Source organism: Pinus tabuliformis, chromosome 1_1, assembly GCF_031772625.1.
Source record: "Pinus tabuliformis cultivar Carrire ecotype Pingquan chromosome 1_1, CPIR1, whole genome shotgun sequence".
NCBI classification, from domain to species: domain Eukaryota; kingdom Viridiplantae; phylum Streptophyta; class Pinopsida; order Pinales; family Pinaceae; genus Pinus; species Pinus tabuliformis.
Window position 1 is genome coordinate 713,273,503 of NC_142297.1, and position 18,284 is coordinate 713,291,786.

Below are 18,284 nucleotides of genomic sequence, written 5' to 3' on the forward strand. Positions count from 1 at the left end.
AAATTCTTATGCGCCTTCCACAAACGAACACCCCCTCCACTACATCCCCACACATCATAGATACATATATCCAGCGCCCTTCTACCCTAGAATCCACATCACTAATAGAATTGGCAAGATCCTGGTCATATGATCCTCGTCGCAAAACAAACAAATGGAAACAACGACCTACAAAAGCAATTGTTCGGGTCATACCACGTTACTCCTCCATACCATCCACAACAGAACCTTGCTACGCTGAATTTTGCAGGGTTGAACTTATGCTATACAAACCTTTTCGCCATATCGTACAAGATATAGGAGATTCTGCTGCAGAATTCATCACAAATTGGCAAACATTTCATCCATTCTACAAACCTTGGCATCAACACCGCACACTATCTGATATTGAATCTGTCGCAAATGATACCTCAACTATTCACGAAACCAATCCTCCAGACACCATGGAAATAAATGAATGGGAAATACTTTCCCAATTACACCCTACAAATGAGCTTTTCATAAATGACCTTGACATGCTTGGTCTTCGTGGCTTTGATGACACCCATAACTAGAATCATACCACTATCCCATTGGATCTACAAAATAATGCCATACAATTCATTGAGAATAGCCGCTCCATCCACCGCATTCTTCGAACTCATCAACATATCTTGGCGACCCTTACTACATTATCTCCAATGCAAAGAAAAGCTCTAAATATTATTTCTAATCATTTTGTTAGGAAGGATTATTTACCTGCTCTCAGAATGATAATACAAGGCACTGACGGTACAGGAAAATCCCTCGTTATTAATTGCATCAAAGATATGCTCATAAGCCTTGCAAGCCCAGAACCTTCACCGATCATGCTCCTCGCCCCTACAGGGGTTGCTGCCTTCAACATACAAGCGGCGACAATCCATTCCGCTCTGCACCTTCCTATAAAGGATCTTATGCCCTTACAAGGTAATGCTCTTGCAAAATTCCAAGAAGAACTCAGGCATATAAGATACATACTAATCGATGAAATGAGCTTCATTGGGCCAAAGCTTCTAAGCCATATTGATGAACATCTTCGAGAGGCATTTCCCGGCCAAAGAAACACTCCTTTCGGTGGTTGTTCCATTATATTGGTTGGTGATCTCGGTCAGCTACCACCCGTCAAAGACATACCTCTATATGCAGGGACGAGCCATGGAAGCGCACTGTGGAACACCTTCAACACAGTCATCACATTAGACACAATATTTCGTCAACAAGGCGACAACATCACACAGGTTACTTTCAGGAACATTCTCCAGAACATTCGAGATGCAAATCCAACAATCGACGACTACAACATACTCATGTCGCGCACAGATTCCTTTTTATCGGAAGAAGAAATATGTTCATTCCATGATTCCATGCATCTATTTCCAACAAATGCTCAAACAATGGTCCATAATAAGCAAATGATGAAATCTTTAAACACTCCTATTGCAAGATCCATTGCTAAAGATGACAACACATATTCTAGCATTTCCTCAGAAGACGAGCAACTTGAGCGAATTGTATTACTATGCAATGGCGAAAAAGTTATGTTGACTTCCAACCTTTGGGTTTCAGCCGGACTTGTTAATGGTTCCCTCGGAGAAATTGTGACCATCTTTTACAAAGAATCAACTGCACCACCACAAATTCCAACATTTGTTGTCGTAGATTTTCCCAATTACATTGGGCCTCCTTGGGATGAGAGAAACCCCACTCACTTGCCTATTCCAGCAGTAAAAAGAAACGGACGTGCACAAATTCCACTAAAGATGGCTTGGGCTTTAACCATACATAAATCTCAAGGTATGACACTTCCAAAAGCAACAATTGACATTGGAAAAACAGAACGTCAAGGTCTCACATTCATAGCTATTTCAAGAGTGCCTTCTTTACAAGATCTCCGAATTAGCTCCGCATTCAGTTTCGATCGTTATAGTAAAATGAAAGACAACAAAAACATTGCTCACAGAAAACACGCAGAAGAAACTCTTCATTCAATGCCGCCTCCAGATAATCTGCTCCAACCCATACTTTAACATCGCCAAAAGGTTTCCTCCATTTATTTACCTCATTCTATTTCATAGCATACTTTTCATATCTTTCAACAACAACCAACTTTAATCAATATTAATAATTAAGAAAATATTAGAATGTCTTTATATTATCTATACATCTCATTCTAACATTTTCTTTCTTTTGCAACAGGACACATGGACTCAAAAATAGCATACCTAGGCAACTACAGGTAGAATGCCTAGCAAAAGATATGCATCTCCAACTACGCATTAACCTCCAATGGTGTTCAATATGTCGTTATTCACCATGCATCTTCCACTAACAATATATAAATCCCCATAGCAAAGGTAACTTCATTTCCATTCATTCCAGATTCATTTTAACACACCTCACCTGCAAAGTATTGCTAATAAATTTCCGTAGCTGATTTACATATTACTAATTCTAACAAAATATACATTTTGCAGGTTCATTACTGCTTCTTCAGGTCTTCGATGCCTCCAACGCGTTTTCATATGACTTCAAATATGGAATGACAAGCACAATGTTCTTTAGAATATTATATTCCTTCTCGAACCTCTTATGTTACAATTCACTGTTTGTATTTTCCATTTCAAACTTAAAAAAGGATGTTTCAAGATCAAATACCGTTTTGATGGTTTGTGTCCTCACAACTATTTGTGTTTTCCATTCCAAACTTAAAAAATGATGCTACAATACACTATTTGTATTTTCCATTTCACACTTAAAAAATGATGTTTCAACATCAAATACCATCTTGATGGTTTATGTCCTCACAACTATTTGTGTTTTCCATTTCAAACTTAAAAAGGGATCTTTCAAGATCAATACCATTTTGATAGTTTATGTCCTCACAACCAATTCATTGTCAATGGGTTTTAACATATTTTGTTGACAAAATCAATTGATTTTAATGAATATAATACATGTTTTCAATATATCTTCATATTAATTTGATTTCCCGTTTGAATAATGATTTCTTAAATAACCCTGTCCAAATCAATATGGATACCCGGTTGTTATTAACATGGATTCATTCATTCATCTTCACCTTTGATTCCACAATTTTTTACCAGCTACAAGCAAATGTCTCTAAACAAGTTCAATGCATATTTATGGCTACTTGCATTCCAATTCAATGGTTTTAGGCATGGCTTCCTCAAATTTAAACTCGAAATCATCTACCCTTGCTTTCAAAAAAGCCCACAAAAACCTGGTCACATTTCAATATTCTTCCACACACTATGCCTTATGGCGTTTCCTTTAAGACATTAGGTGCAAATGCTAATTAAAAAATATCATCCCCTCAACAAACCTCGATTAGTGCAATCTATCTCTGCGCTTCCATTGGTAAAGACACGTGTCAACGAAGATTGCAAAAGCGTTTTCAATCTCAAGTACCCGGTTCGAATTCTATTCTGTTCGAATTCTATGCCGTGCATAAAGCACCGAAAAAACAGAATACTCAGGTTTTTATCGGGAAAAATGACGGAATCAATGGAGCAGGCTACCGTTCCCGAGTGGCAGGAAGAGCCAAGAAATGACAGAGAGGAGGACGACTGGGTGAAACTGCGGGTGGGAGGTCAGGTGTTCGAAACCTCGCGGCAGACTCTTTGCGCGGATAAAGATTCCATGCTCGCTGCCCTGGTGCTCCGCCATTTGCCCAAAGATGATAAGGATAGCAAGAATTCCGTCGTCAGAATCGACAGAGACGGTCAGAGGTTCCTTCACGTCTTGAATTATCTACGCAGCGGCACCGTGTGGCTGCAGGACGTCTGCCTCCTGCGTGAGCTCCATGAGGAGGCCGATTTCTTCTGCCTCGACGGCCTTAAAGCCCTCTGCGAGGAAAAAATCCAAGAGATCGAGAAGGAGGAGGCGATGTGGAGCATGCATACCGAAATTTTAGGGAAGAGGCCAAGAAGTCCGTCGCCGAGGAGATTCTCAAAAAATTCGACGATGGCAAAGAGGAATTATCGGAGATCAAAGCATCGCCACAGCCTTGATGGCTGGGTTTGAGGTGCGATGACAAAGAAAATACATGAGGATTTTCAGAAGATGTTTAAATTGGTCACTTCTGTGTTTCGAACCCTGGCCGTTTCGATTAAAAGGATGTTAACGTGTTTATAATTTAAGATCAATTACGAAGTCTGCTAGAACTTAAACTTTCGCGTAAATATTTATATTTACACTATTATTTGTGATTATGTGTTTAAACTGTTTTTATAAGGAAAATTAAAACGTATAAATATATAAAATGATATTTTTTATTATTAAAAAAATTATATTTACATATTGAAATTTAAAAATATTATTATTATTTTAATATATATTTAATTTAAATTTTATATTTTATATTTTATAATTATTTATTTAATAATTATTAAACTTGTGAATTTACCATGTTTTTACGGGAGTAGGTATCTTTATTAAGAAAGGGATGAGATAGGGAAGGGAGAAAGGAGGAGAGAGAAAGGACAGGAAAAGAGTTTAAGAAAAAGATGCTACAGGGAAGGGAGAAAGGAGAGAAAACAAGTTTGTGTAAAGGAGGGGGAGAAGAAAGAGAAAGAAAAAAATATTTTATATATATATTTTTTTTCTTAAAAATTTACGGTGTAGTGAAAAAAAATATAATAAATTTACGAGATAATATATATATATATAACTGAAACTACTTGATTTGCATTATTTAAAATGGTTTTTTAATCACATATTTGGATTCAGCACCCTGAAAAATCCCTAGAACGCTTTGATTGTGCAGAAATTAACTATCAAACTTGCGATCCTATTTTCCACAAATTTTCTATTGTCAAAATTTCTTTTATGTGAATTAACATTTAACCTAAAATATTAATTCTACCAAGAGAATCTGACTTCCATCAGCAAGACCGCATTTTCAGAAGACATATAAATATTTATATTGATATTGTTATATGTGATTTTTTTTTTAAATATAATTTAATCTCCTTGATTATATCTTTTAATTGTTTTTATAAAGAAAATAAAATTATATAAATATATAGCATAATTAATTATATTGTTGAGAATATTATATTTATATACTAAATTAAAACATATTTTTATTTATTTTTAGAGATGCGTTTTATTTATTTTTTATATTTTTCTTGGATTTTTTAAACATGTCTTGAAAATTTTTACTTTAAAAAATCACTGGGTAATCAAAGCAGTGTGGAGTTATTACTCATTAAAGGGTAAGGAGATTACTATTTAGGAGTAGTTTTTAAATGGTAAGGAAATTATTATTTAATGATAAGATATTTTATATATAATTAAAACTCACTCTCATCTTAAGTGAGGGTGACATGAGATCTTTAGTCTTGAATTGATAATTGGGAATAAAGAAAAAATATATTTTTGTAAAATTTACGTAATAATAAAAAAATGGAAACCAAAATTATTTCGTGCTATTTAATTTTCTTATGAAACCAAAATTACTTCTATTAATTTTTCTTCACTTAAAAGAGTATATATTGCTTCTTTCAATGATAATTTATTTATGAAATTACATTGATTTTCTTTATACTTATTAAGAAGCTGCTTCAATTAATGAACTTACTGAATTAGAATCTTGCTACTGCTCCTTAAGATACTTATTAAGAAGTTGCTTCAATTAATGAACTCGTTGAATTAGAATCTTTGAGATGTTGGGCAGTTGTGGATGGTTGATTAGATTTTATTAGCAATTTGGATGTATGGTTGAATCAAATTTTATTGACAATTTAGATATTTGATTAAAAAATTTACATTCATTAAGATTAGCAAGAACTTGTTGCTTCACAACTTCCCTAGTTAAAATAAAAATTACATTTCTTAAATATTAAATTAAATATATATTTTATATATATTATTTCTAAATTTTTGAAAAGTAATTCTCAATCTAATCTATTTTTTAACTTTTTCCCACCTGCTCAAACCACCACTAAATTAAAAAGTAGACTACCCACTTTGATGAAGGAAATACATATCTTATTAAAATCAAAAGTATCAAATTTATGAGGTTTCTATATTTTACTTAATGTTTATAAATGTAATTATCAAAGACGTAATTATCAAAGGAATAAATATCTCATTAGAATCAAAGTATCAATTTATGAGATCTTTTATTCTATTTAGAAAGTTTATATGTACACCTATTTCTTTCTAAAAAGAGCTTAATACCTATTTCTTTCACTACATTTCCTAATGAAGAATTTGTTTTTGCAATTAACATTAATTATTGTTAATTTTTTTTTTATCATTTTCATTATCCAATATCAATTCTTAAATATAAGTTTTTCTTAATGTTATTTTTCTCTTTCTATCTTAAAAAAACTTATACATAATAATAAATATCTTGTAAATGTCTTAATTTGTACACCTATCATAATACAAACATATGTGGACAATTCCATTATAATTTACGTTTTGTATAAATATAAAAAATATTCCCAATATACTATAATAATAATAATAAATTTAGATCATGGGTAGTTTTAAATTTAGAAACCCTTCATAATTGAAGTGTCTTAGGGGTTTTTGAGGGCGTTGAATTTATATATGTAATCAGAAATCTAGTACAAACAACACAAATTAAGATTTGGTCACAATGTTTGGCCGGATTCTGGCAAGGCTAAAAACTCCAAAAAATTGCACTTAAAGCTACTCCATTTAAAAAAACCATTATTTAAAAAAATAATTCAAATACAACTTTAATTTTTTTAAATAATAGGAAAACCTATTATAACTTTGTTGTCAAATCAATAATAGGGACAACCATAATATTAACGGATGTTTGCAGAGAAAACCCTAGCTTCTGAGCTCTGAGCTCTGCACCCTACTGCCAATGCGCAGTCCTGCGCCCCTGCGCCATCAGACCTTCTCAGAACGTCATCATACTCAGAATAGCTTGCAGTAACGGTTCTGGAATATATAGGACATCGCGTCATGTCCTCTCGGAAGGGAGGGGCGGGATCTCAAGCCCCCCCTCCTTCAAATGAACAGCAACGGAATGGCGGCGCACCCGTGTTCTCCTCGCCTCCACCTGGTTCATTTCCAGAACAAGGCCAAAGTTCCGAACAGCCTGACATTTCAGTACAACACCCAGACACGGAAGGGGAAGAGACAAATACTCCAAGGGCGTCACAGCGAAAGGCAACATCGGCCACTTGCATCCCCAAGGCAACAGAACGAATCAAAGTTGAGCTTCCCAGCCATAGAATCAATGGCGAAATCCAATACATGCAAGATCATGCACTCATTGGAAAATTTCTCGGGTTCTGGCCAACAGAAAAAGCTTTATATGGATGGATCGCCTCCAAATGGAAACCCAAAGGGCATGTATCGCTGCTACTAGGCCCTAAAGGCTTCTTCACTGCTATATTCACCTGCCTGGAGGACAAAATAAGAGTATTTGAAGGAGGCCCTTACTTCTTCAACTCCGCAGGTCTCTTCCTGCGAGATTGGAAACCGAGGTTCAATCCAGACACAGAAGATCTAAGTCACGCTCCAGTGTGGATTCGCATGTATGGTCTCCCCACGGAGTACTGGAGAGAAGAAACGCTGAAGGACATCGGCGATAGCATTGGCACCTTTATAAAAGTTGCTGAGGAAACCAAGAACAGAAGATTCACCTCATATGCCAGGCTCTGCGTCCAAATGCATCTCAAGAAGACCCTTGCAGACTCGGTAAGTCTTTTTCACGATGACTATGAATGGACTCAACCTCTTGATTATGAACATATTCCATTCCGCTGTCGTAAATGTCATGAACATGGTCATCTGTTCCGAGACTGCCCTCTGACCTCCCAGTTCAAATCTTCTGTTAATGAACCCAGCAAAGACTCTGAGGGTTTCATTAAAGTGCCTTCTCGACGCAGACATACTAAAAAACAGGCTGCTACTCCCTCAAGCCCCAAAAAGCTAGCCTCCCAAAACAGATTTCAAGCCCTCGCTCCTCAAGATCCCTCAGTCTCACAGCCAAATGTATCCCCTGCCTCGCCTCTGCAGCCATCATCATCCAAGGATCTAAAAAACCCCTCGGATCCTTCCTCCTCTATAATGGCCAATGCTCCTCTTGACTCGAATGCCAAAATGCCAACCATAGAAGCTGATATACACCCCTCATCCATGGATCTTGATGCCGCACTAGCCCTCAGTTTGCATGAGGAGGCTACAGAAGACCCTCAGAACATCCCCATTATTATGGAGGAAGATCAAGAAACAGTAAGTATAGATGGTCTGGATATACTTAAACTTGAAGAGGCCTGCAAGCAAAAAGAATATAATTCAATCCCCCCATGGGAAATAGACAGACTTGCAGGAGTCCTTGCCAAAGCTCAGCACAGCAAATGTCTTGGAGTACAAGCAGGCAGTCCATGGGACGGCAAGAAAATCCAAAAAGAAACCAAGAAAAGGGGACGCAAAACCGATTTGCAAAGAACCATCATTCTAGGAGAAATACTTATGGAATCTGGAAGATTTCCGAAGTTGACCACGTTTTACAAGCCCCACCCCCAAAGTTCCCCATGAAGCTTATCTCCTGGAACATGCGTGGGCTCAACAGTCCTTCGAAACACAGAATGTTGAAGAATATGATACAGTTGGAAAAACCAGCAGTGGTATTCCTTCAAGAAACAAAAAGTATTAGTACAGCGCTTGAAAAGATCCTTCGCAAAGCCTGGAGCGGAAGTAGATCAGTTTCCGTGGACGCAGTAGGGGCGTCGGGCGGGCTCTCCATTGCATGGAATCCGCAGATCCTGAAGCTACAAGACTTTCATGCAACCCACCATTTCATTCAAGCTAATTTTCATCTTATTGGAACGGACATTCATGGACTCCTCACCAATACATACTTCCCGCAAGATATGCACCACAAGCTAGATGTGCTGGAAGCATTAACAGATCTAAACTCAACCAGACAATTCCCATTGTGGATAAGTGGAGGCGACTTCAATCTTATCACTCATCTGGGAGAAAAAAAAGGCGGGCGCATGAAGCTAGAAGATGACAGCGCCGGTTTCAAAGACTTCATTCGAAGTAATCAGCTTATAGACATACAAACTTCCAATGGCACCTTCACATGGACGAACAAGCGCAGGGGAGTACACAATATTGCCTCGCGACTTGACCGCTTTCTCATCTCAGACAACGCTATCCACCTGGGCGGAGACTTTAACGCTTCCATCCTACCTCAGGGGGGATCGGACCATTGGCCAATCATGCTGCAATGGACGAGACCTGGTAAACACAGCAATCGACCATTTAAATATGAAGCCTTTTGGGCCAGTCATCCCAAATTCAAAGAGGTGGTCCAAGAGGCATGGAAATCATTCTCTCCTCCAGAAGGCGCAAAGATGTTCATATTTCAACAGAAACTCCGACATCTCAAGCAAGTATTGAAGGTGTGGAATAAAACTCAATTCGGGAACATCACGGAATCCAGGCAAAAACTGGAACAGGAAATGAGCACAATACAGCAAACAATCATCCTAGAAGGCAGAACAGAGGAATTGGCAGACAAGGAGCAAGCCACATGGACAGCGTTAGAAGCTCGGAGATCTCAAGAGGAAATCCTCTGGCGCCAAAAATCCAGAATAAAATGGTTAAAAGAAGGTGAGAAAAATACAAAATTCTTTCATCGATCTACCATTCAACGGCGAATGCACAATAACATTGCCTTCATCAACAATAACCAAGGGGAGAAATTAGAAACGCATGAAGATATGGAAAAAGAGCTAAGGGATTACTTTCAGGAAGCACTCAAGGAACAAACCAGAAGCAGAACAGCAGCAATACAAGAGGTCACTAGGCACATCCCCAAGCTCATCACAGAAGAACACAACAAAAATTTGCTGCAACCAGTCACAAAGCAAGAGGTAGAGGAAGCAATGGCGCAGTTAAAAGATGGTAAGGCTCCTGGACCTGATGGCTTTACTGCAAATTTTTTTCATGATTTCTGGGAACTAATACACGCAGAGGTCTGGGAACTAGTGGAAGAATCTCGCTCCATGCACTGGCTCCTCCCCTCTCTCAACTCCACGTTCATTGCTCTGGTTCCCAAGGGGGAAGAAGCCAATACGCCTGACAAATTCAGGCCCATAGCCCTCTGTAATGTTATTTATAAACTCATCTCCAAGGTAGTGGCCAATCGGCTCAAACCCCTCCTGCCGCTTCTTGTCCTTCCGGAACAAACGGGTTATGTCGAAGGTCGCCAAATCATGGATGGCATCATCCTTTCTAATGAGGTGCTCCACTCCCTAAAAATCCTAAAGAAACCTGGTATGATTATGAAGCTTGATCTATCTAAAGCCTTTGACAAGCTTAGTTGGGAGTATATTCAGAAGATGCTGCTAGCCTTTGGCTTTAATGCAACATGGACTAGATGGATCATGAGCCTTATCTCATCTCCCTGTTTCTCGGTTCTTCTCAATGGCTCCCCATCTTTGCCTTTCCGCTCCTCACGAGGCATCCGACAAGGGGACCCCCTCTCGCCTTTGATTTTCGTTCTGATGGCGGAAGGGCTTAGCCGCCTTATACACCATGCTATCTCCTCTCAAGCAATCAGAGGCATAACGCTTCATGGCCTATCCCCCTTATCTCATCAACAGTTTGTCGACGATACCATGCTCTTTGGCCATCCTTCTTCTTCTGAAGCTAAATCCTTCAAAGCCTTGCTCGAGCTGTTCTCTGAAGCCTCAGGGACCTCCATCAATGCTTCTAAATCTCAGCTCTTCTTTTTCAATACGCCTGTCTCCATTCAAAGGAATATAGCGCGCATCCTTGGCTTCACCATTGCAGTGCTCCCATCCAAATACTTGGGTGCTCCTCTTATGGTCTCTGCTCTCAAGCATGCATCCTGGCGCACGCTCCTGGACAAGCTGGAAGCCAGACTCTCATCCTGGACATACCGATCGCTAAACACAGCCAGTCGACTTGTAATGATCAAGTCTGTGCTCCAGGCTATGCCTCTTTACCTCTTTTCCATATTAGGTGCTCCCAAGTGGGTACTCAAAGCCATTCAAAATCTTCAGCGGAACTTTCTATGGGGATCCACAGGTCTCAACAGGAAATGGGCCCTTGTTAAATGGTCAGAAGTATGCCAACTTAACTCAAAAGGAGGATTAGGCCTGCGGGATCCAATGCAAAGTAATCATACCATGGGCGCGAAAGTTTGGTGGAACTGGCTGGTCAAACCTCTAATTCCATGGGCAAAACTCTGGCAAGCCAAGTATGCACCTGGCAGTCAATGGGAGGATCTCATCAGAATAAGTCCAAGCATCTCTGGCTCCATGATCTGGAATGCGGCTAAGCTACACAGTGCATTCATACAGGAGTACAGTTTCTGGGAAGTTCATTCCGGTAACTCAGCGCGTTTCTGGGAAGATTCGTGGCAACAACTTCCAAAGCTTGCCACGATTTTCCACAAACCACTTTGGCAGACTTACATGTAGAGCCACAGTTTGGTTCGCATCTCCCAATTCTGGCAACAACAGGCAAACAGCGATTACCAACAATGGAAGCCAGCTTGCTCATGGCAACCGGGATGGCAAGAAGAGACCCACGCAGATATTAAGGAACATAGGAAAATCAAGCAGTCAAATAAGCAGGATAAGCTGAGATGGGGGAACACAACGAAGGGAACATTCACCACGAAAGAGGCTTATATACTGCGATATGCTCCAAGTCAAAACAACAGAGATCCGCTATGGAATAATATATGGCAGCCCAAACTTTGGCCCAAAGTTTCAACCTTCCTATGGTTGTTGAGCAAAAAACGCATCCTTACTTGGGACAACTTGCAGAGAAGAGGATTAATTGGGCCATCAATATGTCCAAATTGCGCTCTCCAGTCGGAAACCATACTGCACCTCATGGAGACATGCCCCCTCGCAGCCCATCTCTGGAATCAAATAGAACGATGCAATCAACGAAGAGCACACCGTCAGGGAGATATCGCAAACCTGCTGAGAACCTGGCACAAATCGCCGTATAAAAGTCCGCTGTTAAACTCTTTGTGGGCTCTCATCCCAGGATTCCTCTATTGGTCCCTATGGAAGGAACGAAATAACAGAGTATTCAACAATAAAAAGTGCCCTCCTGACATCCTTTGGCTACTATTCAAACAAAGTATCCAAGAAACTTTGGCGATAAGAACATGGCAAGAAACAGACTGGCCCTCTTCTCCACAAGAGCTACAGGTCTGGAAATTATGGGATCTCCACATTGCTTGCCCACCTTCTGCCCCCTCTTCATCCCCTCCCAAGATTGGCTCCCCTGTTCATTGGACACCCCCAGTATCATCAGTCTTCAAACTTAATTTCGACGGTGCAGCAAAAGGAAATCCAGGACCAGCTGGATACGGAGGTGTCATTCGAAACGATCAAGGTATCATTCAGCACATTATCTTTGGCTCCATAGGCAATGACACCAACAATGTTGCAGAACTGGAAGGCCTATGGAAAGGCATCTGTATAGCCGATCAACAAGGGTACTATCCGCTGGTAGCTGAAGGCGACTCATTGATCCTCATCAACGCAGCCATTCGAATTCAGGCAGGATCACCTGCTGCCAAAGTAGCTTCCAGTTGGAGATTGCTCAGCAGACTTGAAGCACTGGAGGACAGGCTCAGGAGCCCCAATAACATTATCTTCCAACATGTTAAGAGATCCGCCAACAAGGTAGCAGATCGCCTGGCCAACCAAGGAGTTAATCTGAATAGCTCACCCTTCTCATGTCATCTCAATGAATCAAAGGACACTCAACTCCAACAGGATTACCTTTCTCTGGCAAATCAGGACCTTCTACCCCCGGCTGCGGGTGATTAGTCTGCCCATAAATGAACGGGCCGCCTCATTAAAAGGCAAGTGGCAGCTCGCTCCAGACGTGTGGACGGAAGCGTCTCGAAACCGCCTCCTTCGTCCGGCTCAGTTAAATGCAGCCATTACTCCGCATGGGAGAATGGTCACGCGGCATTCTATTTCATTCGGCTCGACGATGCATTATGCAAGGGTGGTAATGGTGGGTATGGTTTGTAACTGGTCTCGGGGTTTAGCCTGCAACTTGCTCAGCTTGTGGATGAGATTGTTTTGGCCGAGTGTGCCAGGCTTTAGACCTCGGCCCTCTGTGCAGAAGGCCTTGGTCTTCATCCTGGCTCGCTCTGGCTCTCTGGTTTATCTGCTTCAAAAGAATTTGGCACCTGTGCGGTCTCGTTGGCTCCAAAGTTTCTGGGCTCTGTGCCATACTCTCAGCGTCGCCCTGGTTCACTTCGGTCAGCATTCGGGGGTGGTAAGCTCTGGTTTTTCCCTGTCTGTCATTTCAATTGATATTTCCTCACCTGGTCGGCTTTTGTGTGGCGAAAGGCTCCTTTGTACACCAGGCAGCACGATACCAGAATGCCGCGAGAACGAATGCGGCAACCTTGCCGACGGGGAGGCTCAAGAGGTGGCGCTCGTGGACGAGCTTCTCCTCCGCGGTCCTCAGCCTCACTCGGTTCTCCTTCCGAAGAAATTAACTCTCCAGGTGCTCGGAGGGGCCGCGGCAGAGGACGAGGGCGGGGTGGCACAGCGATGTGCTCGCTCGGCTCTCACCCTTCCACGCGGTTCCGGTTCCCTTGTGTTCTGGATAACGCCACCTTTTGTGTTACTGTTCGGCTCGAGAAATGCGAGCACACCGACCTACCAGCAGCTCCAGCGGAGCCATGACCACCCTCGCCTGTTCAAAGCTCTCGACTGCAACCTGCGAAGGCCTCGGGTGCGGCTGCGGGAGCAACGGCTAGAACAAGCGAGCCTGCACGCAATGAACCTCCCCACACGGATACGAGCGCCTCTGTTCCCTACGCCTGTCGAGTGGTGGAGGAACAACCGTCCACCTCCATGGATGAGTAAGTCCTCTGCTTGGCTGCGCTTTTAATTCCAGAATGGCGGCTCCATGGTTTTTGCACGATACTTATCATCGTATGTAATGTCGGTCAAGTGTCTTGGGACGGGTATGAGTGGTAGCTCTGAGTCTGTAATGGGAGCGGGTAGCATAGCTCAATGTCTGTTACGTGTCTTGTCTTTGGATCGTTGGGAAGTTCCGTGTCGTTTTGGCAGGGACAGAAAGCAATCTGCGTGTAACTAGTTTGTTATCTGCGTGTAACTAGTTTGTCATGTGTCCGGGTCTAGAGTCAGTGGACAGCTCCTTAGCTCCACAGTTCTCAGGTTTATGTTCAGTCATAGCGCGCTCAAATGTTCAGTGGCGGCCATCTTAGCATGGCGGTTGTACTCCTTTGTAACAATTTTTGTATAATATAATAGCAGTAGTCAAATTTACACAAAAAAAAAATAAAAAATAAAATAATAGGGACAACCATTATTGACCGCTATCCTCTAATACAAAGTGCTTTATCACTATTATTCAAGGAAAATCACGCCACTTGGAATCATTGTTGGTGGTCTATATATTCAAAGAAAACCACGCCACTTGGAATTAGTGTTGGTGATCTATAACAAAAGCAAAGTTTTGAAATTAATATTGATGATAAGTAAAGAAGGCATGATTTCATTCCTGTCAAATAAAAGTTTTGGAATTAATATTAATGATAAGTAAAGAAGGCATGATTCCATTCCTGTCAAATAATCCTTAAGGCAGGGTTTCTTTCCTGCCAAATACAACCAAATACCTTTGAACTATTAATCTATTTCTTTAGGTTAAAAAAAACCAGCTCTTAGCGAAACAAAAAATACAAAAAAATACAAAACTTATTTAAAACCAAAATATAAAGAAAACGGTGGTCCCTCTCGCATTTTGTTAACCATAGCTCCACTTGTAGGCAGCAACGAGGCCACCCAACCAGAATTGTTCTGCTATGCATTATTAAAATAATGGAAGGGATTTAAATTTCCGAAAAAAAGATAAAAATCGTATTCCCGATGCTTTTCTTGGGGTTCCAGAAATCTGTGATGCTTAGCTCTTTAATCACTCTCAGGACTGTTACGTGTCACGCGTAGGGCGAAAATACTGTCCACGTTCAGTCCCCGGTTCGAATCACATTAACTCTGTCTATAAACCGGAACAGCCGGATCGGAGAAATCAAAGCTTTCAATCGACTACCTTTGCCGACTGGCGGGAAGAGCCAAGAAATGGCAGGGACGAGAAGTACTGGGTGTTGCTGCGGGTGGGAGGTCAAGTATTCGAAACCTCGCGGGTGACGCTGTGTGCGGACCGGGAATCCATGCTCGCCGCCCAGGTGCTTCGCCACTGGGGGGAGAATGAAAATAATAACAGTAATTCCATCACCAGAATCGACAGGGACGGCCAGAGGTTTGCGCACGTCTTGAATTATCTCCGTAATGGCGCTGTGTGGCTTCAGGACACCGGCCTCCTGCGAGAGCTCCAGGTGGAGGCCGAGTTTTACTGCCTCGCCGGCCTGAGCGCTCTCTGCGAGGAGAAAATTCAGCTAATCGGGGAAGCGCAAGAGGCTGCGTCGAGGAAAAACGTCGAAATTCTGAAGGAGGAGGTCAAGAAGTGCCTCGGCGACGCGATTCCCGTGAAATTCAGCGGAGGCAGTGAGGTTTTCTCTGTGCTCAGAGCGCGGCCGCGGTTGCCGTGTGGCTGCGAGCAGCCGCCGGAGTTCCGGCTCGACGCGGATTTCTGAAAGAGGGTTGAATTTTCGGCCTCTGTGATACAAACCCTGCGGCTGAGACGACAGCCAAAGGTTACGGCATCAGTTCGAACCCGGCGAAGACACAACACTCCAGTTTTATATATAAGTCAATTAAATTAAACCATCACTATTTATTGAAGTTGCAATAATACCAATATTGATCATATTGATCGATAAAGATGCAAATTGATACTTTTTTATTATTATTATTATGTTAATTATTATTATTATTTAATTTTAAAATAGTTGGACATTAAATTGTTATATTATTATTATTATTATTAAATTGTTAAGTTTACTATGGAGCTTTCTGTTTTTCGATATTTTTATTTCTAAAATTAGTGATGGTTATCTCGATCACCAAGTTTTTAGAAAGAAAACACATACTGAGCAGTATCTTCATGCCAGTTCCCATCATTTCCCGGCTCAAAAAAACACATACTGAGCAAACACATACTGAGCAGTATCTTCATGCCAGTACTCATCATTTCCCGGCTCAAAAGATGGGTGTTCTCAATACCCTTGCTACTCGAGCCCTACCCATCATTTCCCGGCTCAAAAGATGGGTGTTCTCAATACCCTTGCTACTCGGGCCCTAAGGATCTCGGATAAGAAGAGTTTTGAGAAAGAAATATCCCATCTCCTTGATGTCTTTGTTGAAAATGGTTATAGTAGATTCATGGGTCAAAGCGCTTTCCTTAAAGCTTCCAAGAATTCGTTGTCTCAACAAGAACCAAGGGAGCGAGTTCCAGGTGTCCATCTTCCGTATGTTCAGGGGACTACTGATAAGATTGGTAGGATTCTTAGGACGCATAGTGTCCCTGTGACCTTTAGGCCCCTGAACACCATTCACATGTCCCTTAGATCAGCGAAGGATCTTATCAACCCTAAAGATATGAAAGGTGTGTACTTGATCCCCTGTCCCTGTGGGACCCCCTACATTGGGGAAACTGGTCGCTCCATTAATCAGAGGATTAGTGAGCATGCAGCAGACCTTAAGCATAGGGGAACTAAGTCTTCCACTTTTGCTGAGCATGCTGAGAAAACCAATCATCATGTTTGTATTGAAGAAGCTAGTGTTATTGCTAAGGTTTCACACTTCCATCATCAAAAATTTAGGGAGGTGCTTAAGATTGAAAAGAGGCCGAATAATATCAATAGAGATGATGGCTGGAAAATCAATCGGTGTTGGGTCCGAGCACTCTTGATCTAGTCTCCCCTTTTTTTTTAACTAACTTATTTATTTATTTATTATTATTATTATTATTATAGTTTATTTTATTTGATTTTTATTTTTATTTATTTTTGTTTTGTTTTATTTTATTTTATTTTATTTTTTAATTTATTTATTTATTTTTATTTTTATTTTTTAACTTACTTTATTATTTTTAAGTTGACTTATATTAATTTTTTCATTCATACTTTTAACCATCTCTTTTTTTTATATTCATTTATTCATATAAGAATGGTCCTGTTTTTAGTTCCTTCTAATACTATTTTTACTTACTATTTTTAATTATTTATTTTTAATAAACTATTATCATGAATTATTTTTAATTACTAATTTAACATAAAATTTTAATTATTTATTAATGATTTTTAACTCACTATTATCATCAAATTATTTTTATTTATTTTATTTTAAGGGATTGGCCCCTAAGGTAATTTTTTCCCTTAAATATAAATTTTTAATTATTTTTTTTTAACTAACTATTATCATGAATTATTTTTAATTACTAATTTAACATAACATTTCAATTATTTATTAATATTTTTTAACTAACTATTATCATAAAATTATTTATTTTTTACTAACTAATATCATGAATTTTTTTTTATTTTTATTTTAAGGGATTGGTCCCCCTAAGGTAATTTTTTTCCTTAAATATAATTTTTAATTATTTATTTTTAACTAACTATTATCATGAATTATTTTTAATTACTAATTTAACATAACATTTTAATTTATTTATTATTATTTTTAACTAACTATTATCATAAAATTATTTTTATTTATTTTATTTTAAGGGATTGGTCCCCCTAGGGTAACTTTTTCCCTTAAATTATTAAAAAAGGGTTTTGATCCCGGTACCTAGTCATAAGTAGATGTTGGTCTTTTTAGCCGTTGGAGGCTTTTCGTCTATTTAATTTGCTAAGCTGGATCTATTTCTTCAACTTATCCTGACAATGAACCACACTGATTGGTTCGAAACGCCTAAACAAATGATGTTTCATGTAATCTTCGCCGAAAAATCTTTTGTAATATATATATATTTTTTAAACTTAACAAATTTGGTAAAAAACAATACATATTTTACCACTTTTTAAAAAAATACACTCTTAACTATTAAACTCACTTTCAATTAATTAATAATACATGAAACTGATTCATTATCACATATTTCATAATTCAAATTCGATATTGCCTCAACCACTTTCTGGAAGACCATTGAATTAATTCTCTTGCTATGCACTATACATAGTGTAATGTGTCTATCACAATCAATCCATTATACACCGAATTATATTCGAAAGTTGCCCTACATATATGCACCATTATTAATTCAAAATGTATAGTGAGCGCAAGATTGTGCAT

At 39.6% G+C, this 18,284-nt stretch overlaps 2 protein-coding genes across 2 annotated transcripts; both read left to right on the forward strand.

Annotated features, from left to right (window-relative positions):
* Positions 1–3,473: 3,473 nt before the first annotated feature.
* LOC149215858 (uncharacterized) lies at positions 3,474–4,136 on the forward strand. Its single transcript, XM_089391102.1, has one exon. The coding sequence runs from the start codon at positions 3,481–3,483 to the stop codon at positions 4,063–4,065; it is 585 nt and encodes a 194-aa protein (XP_089247228.1). The 5' UTR covers positions 3,474–3,480; the 3' UTR covers positions 4,066–4,136.
* Positions 4,137–14,934: 10,798 nt separating this feature from the next.
* Positions 14,935–15,839, forward strand: LOC149215859 (uncharacterized). The gene has a single exon (XM_089391103.1). The coding sequence runs from the start codon at positions 15,257–15,259 to the stop codon at positions 15,677–15,679; it is 423 nt and encodes a 140-aa protein (XP_089247229.1). The 5' UTR covers positions 14,935–15,256; the 3' UTR covers positions 15,680–15,839.
* The last annotated feature ends 2,445 nt before the right edge of the window (positions 15,840–18,284 follow it).

Excerpts from the sequence above, each read along its gene's own strand:
- LOC149215858 (XM_089391102.1), top strand. The coding sequence starts at position 3,481 with ATGCCGTGCATAAAGCACCGAAAAAACAGAATACTCAGGTTTTTATCG.
- LOC149215859 (XM_089391103.1), top strand. The coding sequence starts at position 15,257 with ATGCTCGCCGCCCAGGTGCTTCGCCACTGGGGGGAGAATGAAAATAAT.